Source organism: Chaetomium tenue (assembly GCF_020726465.1).
Source record: "Chaetomium tenue strain MPI-SDFR-AT-0079 chromosome Unknown F5144scaffold_5, whole genome shotgun sequence".
Lineage (NCBI taxonomy): Eukaryota > Fungi > Ascomycota > Sordariomycetes > Sordariales > Chaetomiaceae > Chaetomium > Chaetomium tenue.
Window position 1 is genome coordinate 3,935,321 of NW_027117333.1, and position 15,918 is coordinate 3,951,238.

The 15,918-nt window shown below is 55.7% G+C and overlaps 6 protein-coding genes across 6 annotated transcripts; 3 read left to right on the plus strand and 3 right to left on the minus strand.

Annotated features, from left to right (window-relative positions):
• The first annotated feature begins 1,825 nt into the window (after positions 1-1,825).
• F5144DRAFT_579680 (translation elongation factor EF-1 alpha) lies at positions 1,826-4,262 on the plus strand. Its single transcript, XM_066789336.1, has 7 exons — positions 1,826-1,945; positions 2,008-2,068; positions 2,148-2,186; positions 2,262-2,289; positions 2,355-2,417; positions 2,691-2,829; positions 2,891-4,262. The coding sequence occupies exons 2-7, from the start codon at positions 2,064-2,066 to the stop codon at positions 3,997-3,999; spliced, it is 1,383 nt and encodes a 460-aa protein (XP_066642030.1). The 5' UTR covers positions 1,826-1,945; positions 2,008-2,063; the 3' UTR covers positions 4,000-4,262.
• F5144DRAFT_537264 (mitochondrial inner-membrane-bound regulator-domain-containing protein) lies at positions 4,263-7,455 on the minus strand. The gene is made up of 3 exons (XM_066787071.1): positions 6,281-7,455; positions 5,944-6,218; positions 4,263-5,880 (listed from the first exon to the last, which is right to left on the minus strand). The coding sequence occupies exons 1-3, from the start codon at positions 7,221-7,223 to the stop codon at positions 4,510-4,512; spliced, it is 2,589 nt and encodes an 862-aa protein (XP_066642031.1). The 5' UTR covers positions 7,224-7,455; the 3' UTR covers positions 4,263-4,509.
• On the plus strand, positions 7,328-8,822 carry F5144DRAFT_655184 (MAGE family-domain-containing protein; the record flags this gene model as incomplete). Its single annotated transcript, XM_066793122.1, has 4 exons — positions 7,328-7,678; positions 7,732-7,945; positions 7,983-8,120; positions 8,188-8,822. Exons 1-4 carry the CDS (start codon positions 7,649-7,651, stop codon positions 8,820-8,822), a joined length of 1,017 nt encoding a protein of 338 aa, XP_066642032.1. The 5' UTR covers positions 7,328-7,648.
• Positions 8,823-9,123: 301 nt separating this feature from the next.
• F5144DRAFT_492522 (splicing factor 3B subunit 5/RDS3 complex subunit 10) lies at positions 9,124-9,481 on the minus strand (the record flags this gene model as incomplete). Its single annotated transcript, XM_066785919.1, has 2 exons — positions 9,124-9,204; positions 9,278-9,481. Coding segments are annotated over 2 exons (285 nt in total), but the record flags the coding sequence as incomplete, so codon positions are not given.
• A 272-nt stretch (positions 9,482-9,753) lies between these two features.
• F5144DRAFT_631754 (uncharacterized protein) lies at positions 9,754-11,735 on the plus strand. The gene is made up of 2 exons (XM_066792465.1): positions 9,754-11,036; positions 11,105-11,735. The coding sequence occupies exons 1-2, from the start codon at positions 10,023-10,025 to the stop codon at positions 11,588-11,590; spliced, it is 1,500 nt and encodes a 499-aa protein (XP_066642034.1). The 5' UTR covers positions 9,754-10,022; the 3' UTR covers positions 11,591-11,735.
• A 616-nt stretch (positions 11,736-12,351) lies between these two features.
• On the minus strand, positions 12,352-14,529 carry F5144DRAFT_319568 (uncharacterized protein). Its single transcript, XM_066784026.1, has 3 exons — positions 14,394-14,529; positions 13,762-14,331; positions 12,352-13,706 (listed from the first exon to the last, which is right to left on the minus strand). Exons 2-3 carry the CDS (start codon positions 14,205-14,207, stop codon positions 12,608-12,610), a joined length of 1,545 nt encoding a protein of 514 aa, XP_066642035.1. The 5' UTR covers positions 14,208-14,331; positions 14,394-14,529; the 3' UTR covers positions 12,352-12,607.
• Positions 14,530-15,918: the final 1,389 nt, after the last annotated feature.

Below are 15,918 nucleotides of genomic sequence, written 5' to 3' on the forward strand. Positions count from 1 at the left end.
TTTTGTCAAAGAACGCATTGCATCTCCTTCGCCATGACACTGCTTACACATATATCTAGTATTAGCATCAGAAACCATATCTCATGGGACGACGGTTAATGCGTGGATGCCCCGGCAAAGGCGGGAACAAAGCATAGGCCACAGCGGAATGATAAAGTATGAGGCCGGCGGTCTTCTTCTCCCAATTGCGGTCGATAGTTGGTTCCCAGTAAGGAGAGGAGCGGGTCAGTGTGATCAGAGTTTGAGGCTTAATTGGGAAGGAGATTGGGCACTAGAGCCTCTTGACTCGTCCCGACGGGCTTGATACCAACTGAAATGCAAGTATGTATCCCGGCTCAGCAGCTCTCGTCAACTCGGATGCCTCGCCCCCGCAAGTGTCAGTCCACTCCTTTTAAACGAACGGCTGGGTTTGTCCTGATGTCCACTAACGGACGGATAAGCTTATTTGTTTCTGTGGATCCAAGTCCGGAATTCCGCGTCGACATAGCTGAAGAACTGCCGGTTCACCCTTGAAGTGGCAGCCTCCTATTCTTTTGAGGTTATTAGAAACGGGCATGCTCTCATTAATGACCAGAGGCTATCAAGTCAAGCAGTTGGAAGGAACTCAGGTGTCTGAGGGATCGAGAGACCCTCTGCTTGTCTACTGTGTAGAGGACCCGAGAGGCATGGGAGCCTGGGTCCCTGGCCGTGGAAGAGTGGAAACCCCTTTCACCTTTTCACTACTAGAAGGAACAGGGCTGCGGGAACCCCGACATGATGGCTCCCCGGGACATGGTGGGTGGAGGAGCCAGAATGTACATATCTGCAGTCGAAGCTTAACCATCAACCCCTGTCCTTGCCGACATCAAACGGATACCAGCTGAAGCTCTCAGCCGGCCCTAGCCTCATACGGATATGGAAGACCACGAACTGTCAAGACGCCCGATGACCACAAACAATATTGCAGTGGTGCGGGATGCGAGACGTGAACTGCTAGGAGAAAAAAGATTGTGCGTTCCAGATTGCCATGGTCCTTGCAAACGCATAAGTGACGGTCCTGTTCTGGTGAACCGATCTACGTTTGGGACGGCCGTGACCAAGAGAGGAGGCCACTTCGCCACAATATGCTTGATTGGAATTGTAACCCCCCAAACAAAGAGTTGATTCCCGCTTATCCAACGACAGTCATTCGCCGATGAGAAATGGGAATTGCAAATGTTTTCGGAGTAAATCCCTGCGAGCTTCTGGGTCACAAGGGAGGAGGGAAGTGAATCTGGCTGCCCGGAGCTTGACTCATGCCGCAGACTCCTCAACTCACGCACAGCATCGTCACATTCTTGACGTTGGGCTGGAGGCCAATGCCTAACGCATCAAGGGTATGCACCTCTGCGGCATGGAGTCCCACTTTGCCGCCAACCTGAACATGCGCGTTGCTCCAGTGGCGCTCGGGCCGGCCGGTTTTGAAGGCAAAAAGGACCCGGGATTGGCGAACGGAGGGGCTTATCGGTTGCCTAGGAGAGTTCGCGAAGAGGGGCAGTTTCAAAACCCAGAGAGGGGCCAGTTCAACCAAGCCCAAGCGGCATGACATGAAAACAGTTTTTTTTTTTTAATCTATGAATGCATATTGTGCGTAGAAGTTCACACCGGGATGGTTTTGACTGACCTTGCATTTGGTGACTCGAATTAATGTATCCTCCGTGTATTTTACATCAGGTGCGCTTTGTGAACAATCTGAAGCCTGACCGCGGGGCTGGGCGGCAAGGTGCGGCAGAGAAATTTGGCTGGCAAAAATTTGAGGGCTTGCCCCACCTTAGTAGAAGTTTTTGTGCTGCGCAACCCCACCAACTCGCCTTGCCCCTCCCGGCCTGCCCATAAAAACTTCGACCCCTCCTCAAAAATCACCCTACTCTCCCTCTTCACTTCCTCGTCGGCATACCTGATTCGAGCAATCACCTGCCACTTTAAAGTGCGTAACCATCATCGCGCGATCTCCATTTCCACGAGAGCATCATCTCTGACTTATTACAGACTTCCATCAAGCGCAAGTCGCCAGTTTCGTTCTTCAGAACAACAACACCGTCAAAATGGGGTAAGTCGTGGTCACCTACTCTTCCCGCTCGGTCACAAACGGCCGCGATTGCTTCGTCAACACAGCTAACAGTCCATAGCAAGGAAGAGAAGCTCCACCTGAACGTCGTTGTCATTGGGTTTGTCCACCTTCTCCCTGCCCCTTGTTCGCGGCATCGTTTGGAATGTAGGGAAACTAATATCTAGCGATCCAGACACGTCGACTCCGGCAAGTCTACGACTGTAAGCCTCACCCTTCAGGTCTCTGCTACATTGTGCTGTAGGACAGCTCGCTGACAAGACCACAGACCGGCCATCTTATCTACCAGTGCGGTGGTATCGACAAGCGTACCATCGAGAAGTTCGAGAAGGTCAGTTTTTTTCCCCAACTCAATCATCCGCTGCCAGAGGCCCCTTCTTGCCCGGTTCCCACCGTACCATCATTTCTGCCAGTCTGGCACTTTTTTCCCTGCGCCTCTCTGCCTTTGTGGTTGCCCCTCCTCCCAAAGCGGGGGAGGGGCACACAAACCCAGCAGATAAGGGAAATTCTTTTCGACAGGCCCACCGACCCCGCATTTGCACCCCACCAACCGCGCCGCATTTGGCTCTCAATTGCCAAGGATTGAGCTGACACCAAACAATAGGAAGCCGCTGAGCTCGGCAAGGGTTCCTTCAAGTATGCGTGGGTTCTTGACAAGCTCAAGGCCGAGCGTGAGCGTGGTATCACCATTGATATCGCCCTCTGGAAGTTCGAGACCCCCAAGTACTATGTCACCGTCATTGGTATGTCGCAACCTCGGGTCCCATTGCCTATCGCCTTTCGCTAACGTGTATCATCTCACAGACGCCCCCGGTCATCGTGACTTCATCAAGAACATGATTACTGGTACCTCCCAGGCCGATTGCGCTATTCTCATCATCGCCGCTGGTACTGGTGAGTTCGAGGCTGGTATCTCCAAGGATGGCCAGACCCGTGAGCACGCTCTGCTCGCCTACACCCTGGGTGTCAAGCAGCTCATCGTCGCCATCAACAAGATGGACACCGCCAAGTGGTCCGAGGCCCGCTACCAGGAGATCATCAAGGAGACCTCCAACTTCATCAAGAAGGTCGGCTACAACCCCAAGACCGTTGCCTTCGTCCCCATCTCCGGTTTCCACGGCGACAACATGCTTCAGGCCACCACCAACGCTCCTTGGTACAAGGGCTGGGAGAGGGAGGTCAAGAGTGGCAAGCTCACCGGCAAGACTCTCCTCGAGGCCATCGACTCCATCGAGCCCCCCAAGCGTCCTACCGACAAGCCCCTCCGTCTTCCCCTCCAGGATGTGTACAAGATCGGTGGTATCGGAACGGTCCCTGTCGGCCGTATCGAGACTGGTATCCTGAAGCCCGGTATGGTCGTCACTTTCGCCCCCTCCAACGTCACCACGGAAGTCAAGTCCGTCGAGATGCACCACGAGCAGCTTGTCGAGGGTGTTCCCGGCGACAACGTTGGTTTCAACGTCAAGAACGTGTCCGTTAAGGATATTCGCCGTGGCAACGTCGCTGGTGACTCCAAGAACGACCCGCCCATGGGTGCTGCGTCGTTCGAGGCTCAGGTCATTGTCCTGAACCACCCCGGTCAGGTCGGTGCTGGTTACGCCCCCGTCCTCGACTGCCACACGGCCCACATTGCCTGCAAGTTCGCCGAGCTCCTGCAGAAGATCGATCGCCGTACCGGCAAGTCTGTTGAAGACGCCCCCAAGTTCATCAAGTCTGGTGATGCCGCCATCGTCAAGATGGTCCCCTCCAAGCCCATGTGCGTTGAGGCTTTCACCGAGTACCCTCCCCTCGGTCGTTTCGCCGTCCGTGACATGCGTCAGACCGTCGCTGTCGGTGTCATCAAGAAGGTCGAGAAGTCGGCTGGTGGTGCCGGCAAGGTCACCAAGTCCGCTGCCAAGGCTGGCAAGAAATAAACAGTTTCTTGTTCAAGCAAACAAAAATCTCACTTCCAGGGATTCGGGGCCACTTGGCTCTCACGCGAGATCGCGTCGCGGTACTAGCCGCGATGCTACGATTTACATGAGCACTCGGGTCGTTTTGTGATGCGGCACATTTGAGGGGGTTAATGGTCGGGGTTTCTGCGCATCAAAACTTCTCATCATGTGCTTAGTACAAAATAGAGTCTCCTAGAAGTGATCACGAAGGTCATGATTCCCAACTTGTTGCCCTCTGCTGCTGCTGGGTGTTGTCGTGTGTCTCTGTATGTGGTAATGTCGCCCCATCATCTTGATGAATGGTTGATTAGTGTGTTCTACCTTGCATCTATCTCACCGGGTGGATTCCTAATGGGCGACGCTCTCTTGTGTCTGACGTCGGTTCATGAGAAAATACTTGCATTGTCACCCGATGCATGGAACTGAGTTCTCGACAGTGGCCGAAAGGTTAGTTTTGTCTATCCTACAAGTATTGTACATGTTGTCTCTCTACGATCGTTTCGCATGCCACTTTAACCGGCCTTTCTCGTTCACGATCCCAGACGCGGCCCGCAAAAACTCATCCAGCTCCACCGGCTTCGCTAGAGCGGCAGCCTCGGCCTCGGCGAGGCGGAAACTCGCCTTGGGCGAGTTCTTGACGTGTGAGCTAAATCCCACCGCACGATCGACCTCCTCGTCGACGAGGTCGTACACATCGGACGCCTCGGGTTCGACATCGGCCTGGGGCGGCACGCGCACCGCTTCTAGGGATAGCTCGGACCGTTCGCCACCGCGCTGGCCCGCCTGGATGCTGGTGTAGCGCAGCTTGAGCGAGGCGTACTCGGCCGTTACGGTGCGCTGCACCTCGATCGAGGCGAGGGTGTAGTCGACTTTGACTTGGGTTGGCGCGTCCATGGTTTCTTCCTCGGAAGTTGCGGCGGGGGTGGTGGTGTCGGTGGTAGGCGGGGTGAAGAGATGTGGTGGGAGTTCAACGCCGAGCAGTACCGGCGGGGTCCTCAGCGTGCCGTGCCAGGGGCGCAGGTCGGACTTGGAAAGAAAGTTGATGATGGCTGGGACGTGTTGCTCGATGCTTGTGCCCGGAATGCTGAAGCTGCGCTGCTGTACGAGGCGGGCGTCGACGGCTGCTGCGGGGAAGAGCACATCGCCTCTGAAAGTGTCCTTGACGGCACGTAGCGAGACCAAACCCTTGACCTCCACATGGTCGGCTTCCACGCGGAGCTCGAGGTTCGGCGCCGAGGCAATGAGTTCGGGTGAGAGGTCGGGGGACGGCACGAAGCGGATTACAGTAATGGTGTGCCAGAGGCCTTCTTCATGGAGATTGTTGGGCAGGTTGAGGCTACCGAGGGCGGGGAGGGCCGGGACGAAGGACCGGGATAAGGAGGTGTTTAATTGGGGTGGTCGGCTGGGCGAAACAGCTGACTGCTCCTGTTCCTGGCGGGCAAAAACGACATGGCCAAAAGTCACACTCGTGTCGGTGTGTGGTTCGGCAGGCCACCCTTGTGAATTGTCCCCAGGGGTGCCGAAGTCTAACTCTCTGGCAGCCTTCTCGTTGTTCAATTTGAAAGGCAAGATATCTACCGGTATTGTGACTTGCTGTGCCTTAGATTCGGTATTCCACTGGGGTACGGCGGCAGTCCACCTCACCCACTTGTCGAAGCGCTCTTGCCACGGCAATTTTGCTGAGCAGTTGAGCAGCGGGAGGTATCGACCTTGATGTGCCAGGTCGCCCGGGACTACGGCCAAAGCGGTGGAAAGGCAGGATTTAGGCCCGTATGCTTCACGCAAGAATCGAAGCACGGTTTCACTCGCGTTTTCGAAGTATTCGTCCCGTTTCGGCATATGAATCCAGGTGACAACCACCTAGGAAAATCATTTTGTTAGCCATACGCCACTGCTCTGGGAGATATGGGTCGATTCATATACCTTTTTCCCCGACGGGTCTAGCCGCGTTACCGTGTTGGTCAGGCGCCCAACTTCCTCAAGGACACCGGTTTCAAGAGCCTCGGGGGAAATGAGGTCGATGTCAAACTCGCTTGTCCTAGCATTGGAAAGGATTTCATGGACCTTGTCAAGAACCGATAGTGCCGCGTGCTTGGGAGCGACGACAGAAACGAGTTGGGATTCTCGAATGAGTTTGACTTCCTTCACTTGCGCCAATATGGCTCTTGGCGCACCCTCTAGCCATCTTCTGTTGCCGACTATGGCATAGGATTGTTAGCTCGGTAAAGCAGGACGGGTGTCGAAGTTTCGCTTGACGTACGGGCTAGGAGGGAAAATTCCACATCACGGAGTCGTATGCTAAGGTAGCCATCTCTGTCGAGAACGTTCTTGTTGGCCACGTCCCAGCATTCACGAATCAGCCGGACCACGAGCCGAGTTTTGGGGGCCATGCCCCTGGTGATGTAGCCCACGAGGTGAGGCTCGATGTCTTGTGCACCAACCGAAACCGTCGGCGCCCATGGCTGACGCTCTAGCACCCACGGGGCTTCTTCCGGGTTGTTGTTTTCCTCGCCATCAAGTCGCCGTAACGTTTCGTATTCCTTGAAATAACGGGCCAACTGGGCACCTGTGAACCCTCCGACGAGTGTGTTTTTGAGTTGGGTAAACTGCTTGTCGGAGAGGATGGCTGTGTCTTTCGGTCGTAGCTCGTGGATGTTGAGTAGAATATCCTCATCCGCGGGGGCGGCGTCTTCTTGGAGCAGGAGGCTCGCGGGATCAACCTGGACAACCTCGGCGTCGTCAGAGACCGGCTGGGGCTTTTTCTTCCAGGCCCGCTTCTCTCGAAGAACAATGGCGGCGCCAGGCTTCCCTAGCATGTCGATGGAGAGCCCCTCCTTTTCGGGGGAGACCATTTGACCCCTGGACTTGTAGAAGCGATGTTCCAACGGCCGCGAAAGGAGTGGCCAGTTCGTCGCAAAGTGTTCATTGGGGGTTTTTGTGTCGGCGTCGGATTCAGGGCTGGGTTCAGGAGTGGGTTCGGGGTTGGGTTCGGAGTTGGGACCAGCACCCGTCTCCCCATCGTTAGGATCGTTGAGCCATTCGGCGTTAGGTCGACCGCGGTAGGTACCGAGAGATCGTAGGGGCGTTCGAAGAGATGAGAGGGCGAGGGTAGTAAACGGCGGCCGTTTGGGGACCCCAGCCAGCTGGAGTCGGCATCTCAGGCAGACAAAGCTGGCGCTTCCGGTCAACTTGCGGCCGAGCATGGGGACTATTGGGACGGCCTATTACTGCACCACCAAAGCATCAGTGACGGGAAAGTCCTGCGGGTGACATCCATCTATATGGCCCGCGAAGAGTCGACCGAGTGGATCCCGATGTTCTTTGCGACGAAAGATTATTTTGAGTGGGTCCCACGGAATCTGGACCCTGGCTTTGCCAGGAACCCCACGGTCCCGGCAGGCAAAAAAGCACATGAAGACGCGATTTGACAAGAGATCGACGCGCGCCACGACACCCCGCATCGCGAATTCAGGTCAACTTTTAATGGGTGCATTACGAATACTTTTTCGTTTTTTTGACACAACGAGCTCGGGTCCCTGGTCTATCACCCCGTTTCACCTATCCCTTCGCGCGTTGTCAACGGAATTTCACCCGCTTGAGATTGCTGCCTAGGATCCTCCTCCCCACCATGCCCGCGCAACAACGGCGAAGACACCAGGTGGGTCTTGATCCCACCGGGACGGGATGGAACCACAGACTGACCGAAAGCAGACCGTCCCAGAGAACGATGACGAAGATATGCAACATGAGCATTCTAATATACCCGACGATGTTGATGGCGACGGTGACGAGCAGATGGCAGATGGGGGCCAGCGCGACGAGACCAGCCAGCTAATCAAGAGCCTTGTACGCTATGCCCTTGCCTGCGAGTACTCGCGAACACCGATCCGGAGAGATGGCATTAGGGACAAGGGTATTGAAGAATGTTAGGCTTGGTGCAAGCGGCTGCTGACGTTTCGCAGTGCTTGGTTCCAATGGCCGAGAGTTTAAGAAGGTTTTCGCTGGCGCGCAAAAACAATTACAGGCAACGTTTGGCATGGAGATGATAGAGCTGCCGACGAAAGACAGGAATCTCCTAACGACAGAACAGAAGAGGAAAGGTATGTTTCCCGCCGCCCCCAGTCAAAAAGAACCGATTGCGACCGCTGACAATCCGCCGGCCGACAGCTGCCAAATCCCAGAGCCAAAAAGAACCTACCTCGAACGCATACGTCCTCGTTTCTACGCTCCCCGAGACTTTCACAACGCCCGCTATTATAACTGCATCCAAGGTCGAGTCCGCTGAGGGCGAGGCTTCCTACATCGCCCTCTATACCACGATCATCGCCATAATTACGCTTAGCGGTGGAGAACTCAGCGACCCGCGTCTGCGGAGACACCTTTCGCGGCTCAACGCCCTTGAGAACATGCCGAGCATGAATCCACATAATGGGGCATCGCCCAACGAAAAAACGGATACTGTCCTTCAGCGGATGATAAAGCAAGGATACTTGGTGCGAGTGACTGAATCAGGGTCGATGGGCGATGACGACGGCACAACCTGGCACGTTGGACCGCGTGGCAAGGTCGAGGTCGGCAAGGACGCGATTGCGGCGTTCGTAAGGACCATCTATGGCGGATCTAACGAAGAGCTTGAAAGCAAGTTGCAGGTTAGCCTAAAGACCAGGGGCAGGGTAACGACCATGCCTGAAGTTGTCGAAGAGGGAGCGGAGGTAGCGCCGCCGGACGGCGACCCCGGGTCGAGTACTCGGCGCAGGGGAAGGAGACGGCGGACTGAGGCCGAAGATGAAGACAGCGAGTGACCCACAAAGTATCGGGCTGTGAGAGCCGCTGGAGTCAGGGTATCATTGTGTATCATTCTCTCTCTATGGAGCTGAGCCTTACAGGTACGGAGTCGGTCTGTTGTCCAGCGTTTGTAGACCTTCCTGATAACGTCCCGCGGCAGTTGGCGAGGAAAAGGGTCGTCTCGAAGCAAACGCACCGGAGGTATGTCCTGTCGGCGGCTTGCTAGCTGCCCGCTTATTCTCAACATCCCTTCGCTGTCCGCCTGTCCTGTTGCTTGTCTCCTCGTAAATGTCCTTGCCTCGTCGATGTTGTCGGGCTTCACGATTCTTCTTGGCGCGACGCCACGAACGCTTCTTCGCCTTCGCGAGGTGGCGGAGGCCCGGCTGGCTGGAGCATTTTCTGTGTAGACCACTCCATTAGCGACTGCGGTACACTAGTCAAGCGGAAGGGAAGTGTGAACAGGGTTCCATACCCGAATCATTTGCACGCGCACTTTGGCAACCGGCTCGTTCTCTGCAAGCGCAATGTAGGACAACAATGGTGGATGTCCGGCGATGCTCGAGTATGTGTCGCGGTGGATGTTGGTCTTCCACTCCCAGCTCGTTGTGTCGGGGTGTCCAGTGCCGATGAACTTGGCTTGGAGCCGTTCGAGTTCCTGTTGGTTTCGGAGTTTATCGGCCTGTTAGGGTAGGTATTTAGTATTTGTAAAAAGATAACGGGGCGCGACGACATACCATCTTGTTGTTCTGTTGGTGGTGTTTTGAAATATGAGTTTCGTTGGCGATGGTCAATGGGAGATTCGTTACCCTAGGATGGATGCTTTGGACGAAATGCGTTGCAACGCTACACTACACAGTAAATTCGATGGCGAGGGTGGCCCACATAACTAAAGCCTCTTGGCGCTGCAAGGGGTTGTGGAACTCTTCCCGCGATCAGCCTCTCAGCCTCGTCAATTACGATTCCTATCTTAACACTTCTTTAAGATGAAATGTGACGCTCTTGAAATTTAGTCGCCATATTCTCTTCACACCGGTTATTTGGAGCCAAAGTCGTCTGTGAGCTTGGGTTTCATTCAACCACAACACTGACCTTGTCCCGACCTTCACCACAACCACTCAGTCACTCAGTCACTCAATCACCCAATCACTCAGTCCCACTCGCTCACTCACTCACTCGCTAACTCACTCACTCACTGATCATTCAACTCATACCCGACCATGCCCGAGCTCCTCCTCCAATCCGCCCTTGCCGCCTCCAGATCGAAAGACTTCGCCCTCCGAGCGGCCCAGATCAAATCCAACTGCCACGGCCAGCATGGTGATCATGAATCTCTAGTCTCGTGTACACAATGCTACGAACTCCTCCTCGATGCTCTCCGGGCACGTTATTTCAGCTCCTCGTCAAGTACCAGTGACACAGCAGCAGCCCCAGGCCCAACGCAAGAATGGTTCGCCTCCCGGCCCGCCTTTCTGTCAGCATTGAAGCTTCTCATCGACTCTGCCAAGGAATACCAGATCGCTCCAAAAGCCATCGACGACCATGTTCAGGAGGAGCGGGGTCGGTGGTATGCTGAGCGGGTGCGCTCGTCATTGCTGAGGCTAATGGTGGAGGACCCATACGGACGTGGGGCGGTGTTCGAGAAACTACAGGACCTTTCCACTGCGACGGCGGGCGGTGATGCAGTGGCATTGGCCAAAGAGGTGGCCGATATCCTCAGGAAGGGGTCGTTGGCACCTGATTCTGGCACAGATCCCCATCTACCGGAAAGGGTAGCTGCCGCGAGCGATGTGGCGGCAAAGACAGAGGTGTGGAGGGATGCGTTCTTCAAGACTGAGGATGGCACCGTGCCCGAGGACCACCAGAAGTACGTCGACATGCTGCTGTATCACCGACTGTCTATGGAACAGGTGGTGGATCGGATCCTGGATGAGCGACAGACGGCCGTGGGCGCGCGGGAACAGACCGACAAGCTTAACCAGCGGCTCGATGAGCTCCGCCGGGCCAGGGCCGCACACGAGGCGCAAAAGACGAGGAAAGCGCAGCGACGGGAAAGCCTCGCCCAACAAAAGGTACCAGGCGAGCTGTACGATCTCCCCCGCTGCGCCGTCTGCGGGCAAGAACCACGAACAGAAGACTACTTCACCTGCAGCATATGCACTATACTCGCGGCAGCGGGAGCCTTACCAAAACCGACGGTATTCTGCTCCGAGAGGTGCGAACAGCAAGGCCACGTAAGCCATCCCATCCCTCACCCACCCACCCACCGTCCACCCTCACTAACAAGCACCCCCTCCCCCAGCTCTCCCACGCAGAAACACACACCTGCGCCTCCGCCCTTGACTGTCTCCAACTCCATGCAACCACCACCACCACCACCACCACGCACCAAAAGGCCCAAGAAGAAAGACAAGAAGAAGACACCCCCATGGCCGACGCGCCCTCGCCTCCAGCGGAACTACGCTTTTGCACCGAGTGCCTAGTCACCCTAAAACAACCGACGACCTGGTGCTCCCTGGCCTGCGCAGACGCCAATTTCCAAGCGCACCGGGAAGCGGTGCACCTGCCAGAGCGGGCGCGGCTGGGGTTGGGCGGGGAGGCGGGGGCCGACGACGAGGCGCAGCTGGAGTATTTTACACCGTCTCCTTCGTCTTCTTTCAGGGGTGACGATGATGAGGAAGGGAAGCGGTACTACCGCGCCAGGGATATTGCCGCGCTTACCACGGGACTGGGGGAGGCGGTTAGGGAGTGGGAGGAGCGGAATAGAGTTAAGTTGGAGGTGGCTTGATGGTTGCGCGGGGAGGGCGGGTGGTGATATGATGGGGTGTAATGTAGGATGTATATATCAGAAGGAGATGATACTATCGAGATCTTTGCTGTGACCGTTTCTTTCGTCCACCCGCACCGAACCCGCAATGCTCCACTCAGCGTTTCGCTGCGATACCATCTAATCGCGCGCTGCTAGCTCACTTTACGACTTTCCAGATAGGAGAATACTGCGGCATCACAGAACATGAACTCCGAAGGTCGGGACAGAAAACATCATCGTGTTGATTTGATCTAGTAACATAGAGGAACAACACCGCCCAAGTCAGCCGAGGACTAGAACAACCCAGCTACGTACGGCGCTGTTCGGTTCTGTACAGTAGTCGCGATTCGCATTCTGCTCTGCCAGCCCGGACGCCGCGAGGAAGAGAAGAAAATGAGAACTTATAGAGGCGGCACTCAACCGCACAGTCGGTAAACAGATATCCATCCCCCCTTCTCCAGGGTTTTAGTCCAGAAGACAACATGAAGAAGAAAAATCAACACGGGTTAAAAAGGGAAAGGGGTATTCCATGTTTGGCCATATCAAAATAAACGTGGTACATGAGAAGGCAATGTGGGCTGCTTCGGAGCTCGCAGCAAGCGCCAACGCCCTCAGAACAGAACTCCCTTAATGCCATCCATGACCGGCAGAACCGTTGGCCCATCCACCGCGGCTCATCCGAGCCAAAAGGACTCGTTATGAAATAGAGAAAAAAAAAAAAAAAAAAGTCGTGAAGACCGAATGGTGATTGTTGTTGGTAAAAAAGAAAAACCGGCTTGGGTATGATGTCGTCGCGATCTGAGGCCCACTAGAGTAGACACTGGAGAACAAGAAGGTCGAGATTGGTATCAACGAACAGGGCAGGAGGCCTGAGGGCCCATGTGGTGTGCGCTCAATCTCCACTCCTGTAAAGAGTGGTAGTATTGAGTAGCTGACCTCAGTAATGTTGGGGTAAGCGTAAGGCAGGCGAAAGCCCGATCAGCCCTCGGCGTTATTTCACCGATGTCCCTTGCCCCCCTGCTGCTTGAGCCTGCTCGTTCTCCAACCTTCGTACCATTGCTCCCTGCTGAGCTCGCGGAGCTCGCCCCGCCACTCGCTGAAGACGGTGTCTTTGAGGCGGACCCAATCGCAGTGTTCCTCGTTGTACGGATCGGCAAAACCCCATGGGAACTGGCGTCCAATGACTTCAGGCTCGTAGATGTCCGGGCTGAGTATCGACAAGGGCAAAAATGGCACCTCGTCCTCCTTGAGGCTCTCCTCTGTGGCCTTGTGCCGACGGACGGAACCGCTAGAGAGCCGTTTCGGTTTAGGCGACGAGTCTTGGCCCTGAATTGGCAACTCCGAGCCTTCCTCGCCCGCCTCAATAGCTTCACCCTCCTCACTGAGTTCCGAAACCTGGTCTTCGTCCTCTTCGTCGATCCTGGCGGGGTCGGTGCTCGAATCATCGTCGTCGTCGAGGCCAAGGGCTTCCAACGGGTCGAGATTTGCCTTTTTGAGGCTCTCCGCTACCGTCCGCTTGAGCATGCTCATGTGCTTAGTCGTGATGGTGTCGGCCTTGGCGATGACCGGAATGACCGTGGTTTTTCCCTGCAACGTCCTCAGGACCTGCAAATCAAGATCCTCGTCCAGGCCACCAAGGATGCGCGTATGTGGGATATGTTTCCCTCCGTTATGCTGGCCGTTCGCAGATGCGGCCCTGGCTGCCACAATGTTGCGGTCGAGGCGCGAGGGGTCGAGGACGAGGAAAACCGCATGAATGTGGGTATCCTGTACCCCGGGGGACCGGATCACCTTCATCTCCTCGGCAAAGGTCTCCTCGAATTTGCTCTCGAGGAAGCTCGACATCTCGCGAAGCTGCAGGTCCACCACATTCTTCTCAAGGCCTTCGGAGTCCCACAGCGTGAGGCCGATACGCTCGCTATCGATTTCGGTCTCCAGATAATGGGGGATGAAGTTGCCGGAAGGCGGCGCCCTTGGGGGCTCGTCATGCTCGACAGTGCTCTTCGCCCGCTTCTTTGCGGGGAGAGCAAGCGCGGTCTTGAGGAACTCAAGGAAAGAAGTCTTGCCCGAATTCGACGTACCAACGATGAGGATGCTGAACGAATGGTGAGCTTTGTGCTAAGCGAAGGGTGGCCAGATAATCAACCTACTTAAAAGGAGTGGGGTCCTTCCTCCTCCGAACCCTTCTAGGGCTGTTGATGGTACTGATCGCGCTGCTGGCATAACTGTAGCGGCCGCGGTGTGCCATACTTCCGGTGCCGGCGTAAGGATCGAAGCCGCCGTTGGGGATGGGGGGAGGGGGGATGCTGATGGCAGAACGGGGTGGCTCCATCGAGGGCCGTGGGGTGGCAGCCGACATTTGATCAGCTCTGCCAGAGACGATTGCGAGAGAATCGGGACGAGCATCGCCGCCGAGGCCTAGTTGGGGTGCAGGGGCGCCATTGTAAAGAACCGGCAGGCGCGGTGGGGACTTGGGGACGGCATCGCGCTGGCGCTGGAGCTCGAGCTCCCTAGCAGCCTGCTGCCTCTTCAGGTCGCTGCTTTTGCTGCGTCGTAGTAACATTCCGAGGCTAGAGCGACGAGGCGGTGATGACATTTCTCGATCCCAAGGGACTCAATATGTGGCTAACAGCCTCGCATAAGCGGGCGGACAGCGAACGAAATGGGGAGGTGTGAACCCGCAGGTCCGGGAAGCGACTGCAGCTTGTGCAGAGCGGGAACTAGCATGCGATTAACATTCCAAGTTCGATGAAGCGGCAATTGCAACTGAACCCGTGCTTACCTTCAAACGCGAGTGAGAGAAGGTAGGAGGTGGGCACGAAACACAGTTCCGTAACGACTCAACCCAAAACGAGAAGGCCCCTTTGTGGTGGTATACGCTGACTGGCACGTTCAATGATTGTGGTGATTCCGGGGAGGAAAGTGGTTCGGTGGGAACAGCGTCGAGTACAAGCAGCACCGGCTGGTGTAGGTTATGGGGGAGCTTCTTTCCTAAGAAGTATCGTGATGTGTTAGCCAAACCCAATCTGGTCACTTCCATTGTCGCCATTGTCGCCATTGTGCGTGGGGAGCCATGAGTTATCTCGTGAGTGCCGGATCGGCAATCGCGCTCGGTGAATCCCGTTACCGTGCCATGTTGCTACATTTCCTGGGTCACAACCACGACCGCCAGCGATCTAGCTCGGCTCAGCAGTTCCGTTATCGAGGTTGCGACCCGCAGAAGTCGCATACTCCAATGGCAACAACTTGGGCAACGATCGCTGAAAACAACAGCCGGCGTAGGTCAAGTAGAGATTGGACTTACTCGGTTTTTACCACCACAAGCCTCAGCTGTCCTGCGTTTGACGAGCTTGAGGAGCTTGACAACAGAACAGCGGACAGAGGACAGAATTGGGAATTGGGTCGTACGCGCGGAATGGTGGAGACTTGCTCACGCGAAAGGGAGTGACAGGCCCGAGTCGACGAGGCCGAGGTAAAAGATCGAATCGAAAGGGCAAAGGATGCTGCGATGCAGCCTTCCAAAACCTTATGACAAGCCGGCAATGCGACAGTCGTTCAGGGACAATGTGAGGGGTGTGAAGGGAAGTAAGTGCACCTCGTCAGGGGCGCGAAGAGAAAAAAAGATGACCAGTCAATGGGCGAGTGCGACCATGCCGACCATGCGACGAGATTGGCTGATGATTAAAGCCTGGGGGACGGTCCGGGAAGGTACCTTCTCGGAGCGCAATTAAGCCAGGGACAAACTAAAACAGACAGGATGGAGCCAGGCACGCCAGGCTTGTAACATGCTGCACTGTTCTTTCTAGGCCAAGTCCCTTCCTCAGGTCCGTGCCAAGCATGGGATTACAGGTGATGAGGTATCTTCACTTTGGATCGGTCTTGAATCCGGTGTGGTGTTGCTGGCTCCAAGACGAGTTCTAGAAGCTTGCCTAGGTATGGAAGCCATTCCATGCCCCTGGCGGAGCTAAAACAGGAACGGTCCATGGCTGTCAAGGGTCTTTCTGCATCATGTCTCATCCCACTAGTGTAGGCTCGGCTAGCTCTGCATGTTTGCTTGCATTTCATTCCGCTGCTTGATTCTCCATCTAGATGGTTTTCCGGGGAGCTCACCGATGTGATGGGGAATGGAGAAACAGCCAGCTCGGTTCACAGAACGACAGATGGCCAGGGCCTGGAAACAGACTTTCCCAGGACCAGGTTGTCCCCACATCCGAAGTGGTGCCCCTTTCCACTGCAGCCGGCGCGCTAAAGCTGACGCTGGCTTGCCTCGTAAGACGCGCCAGCCAATCAACAACCTCGAATCCCGC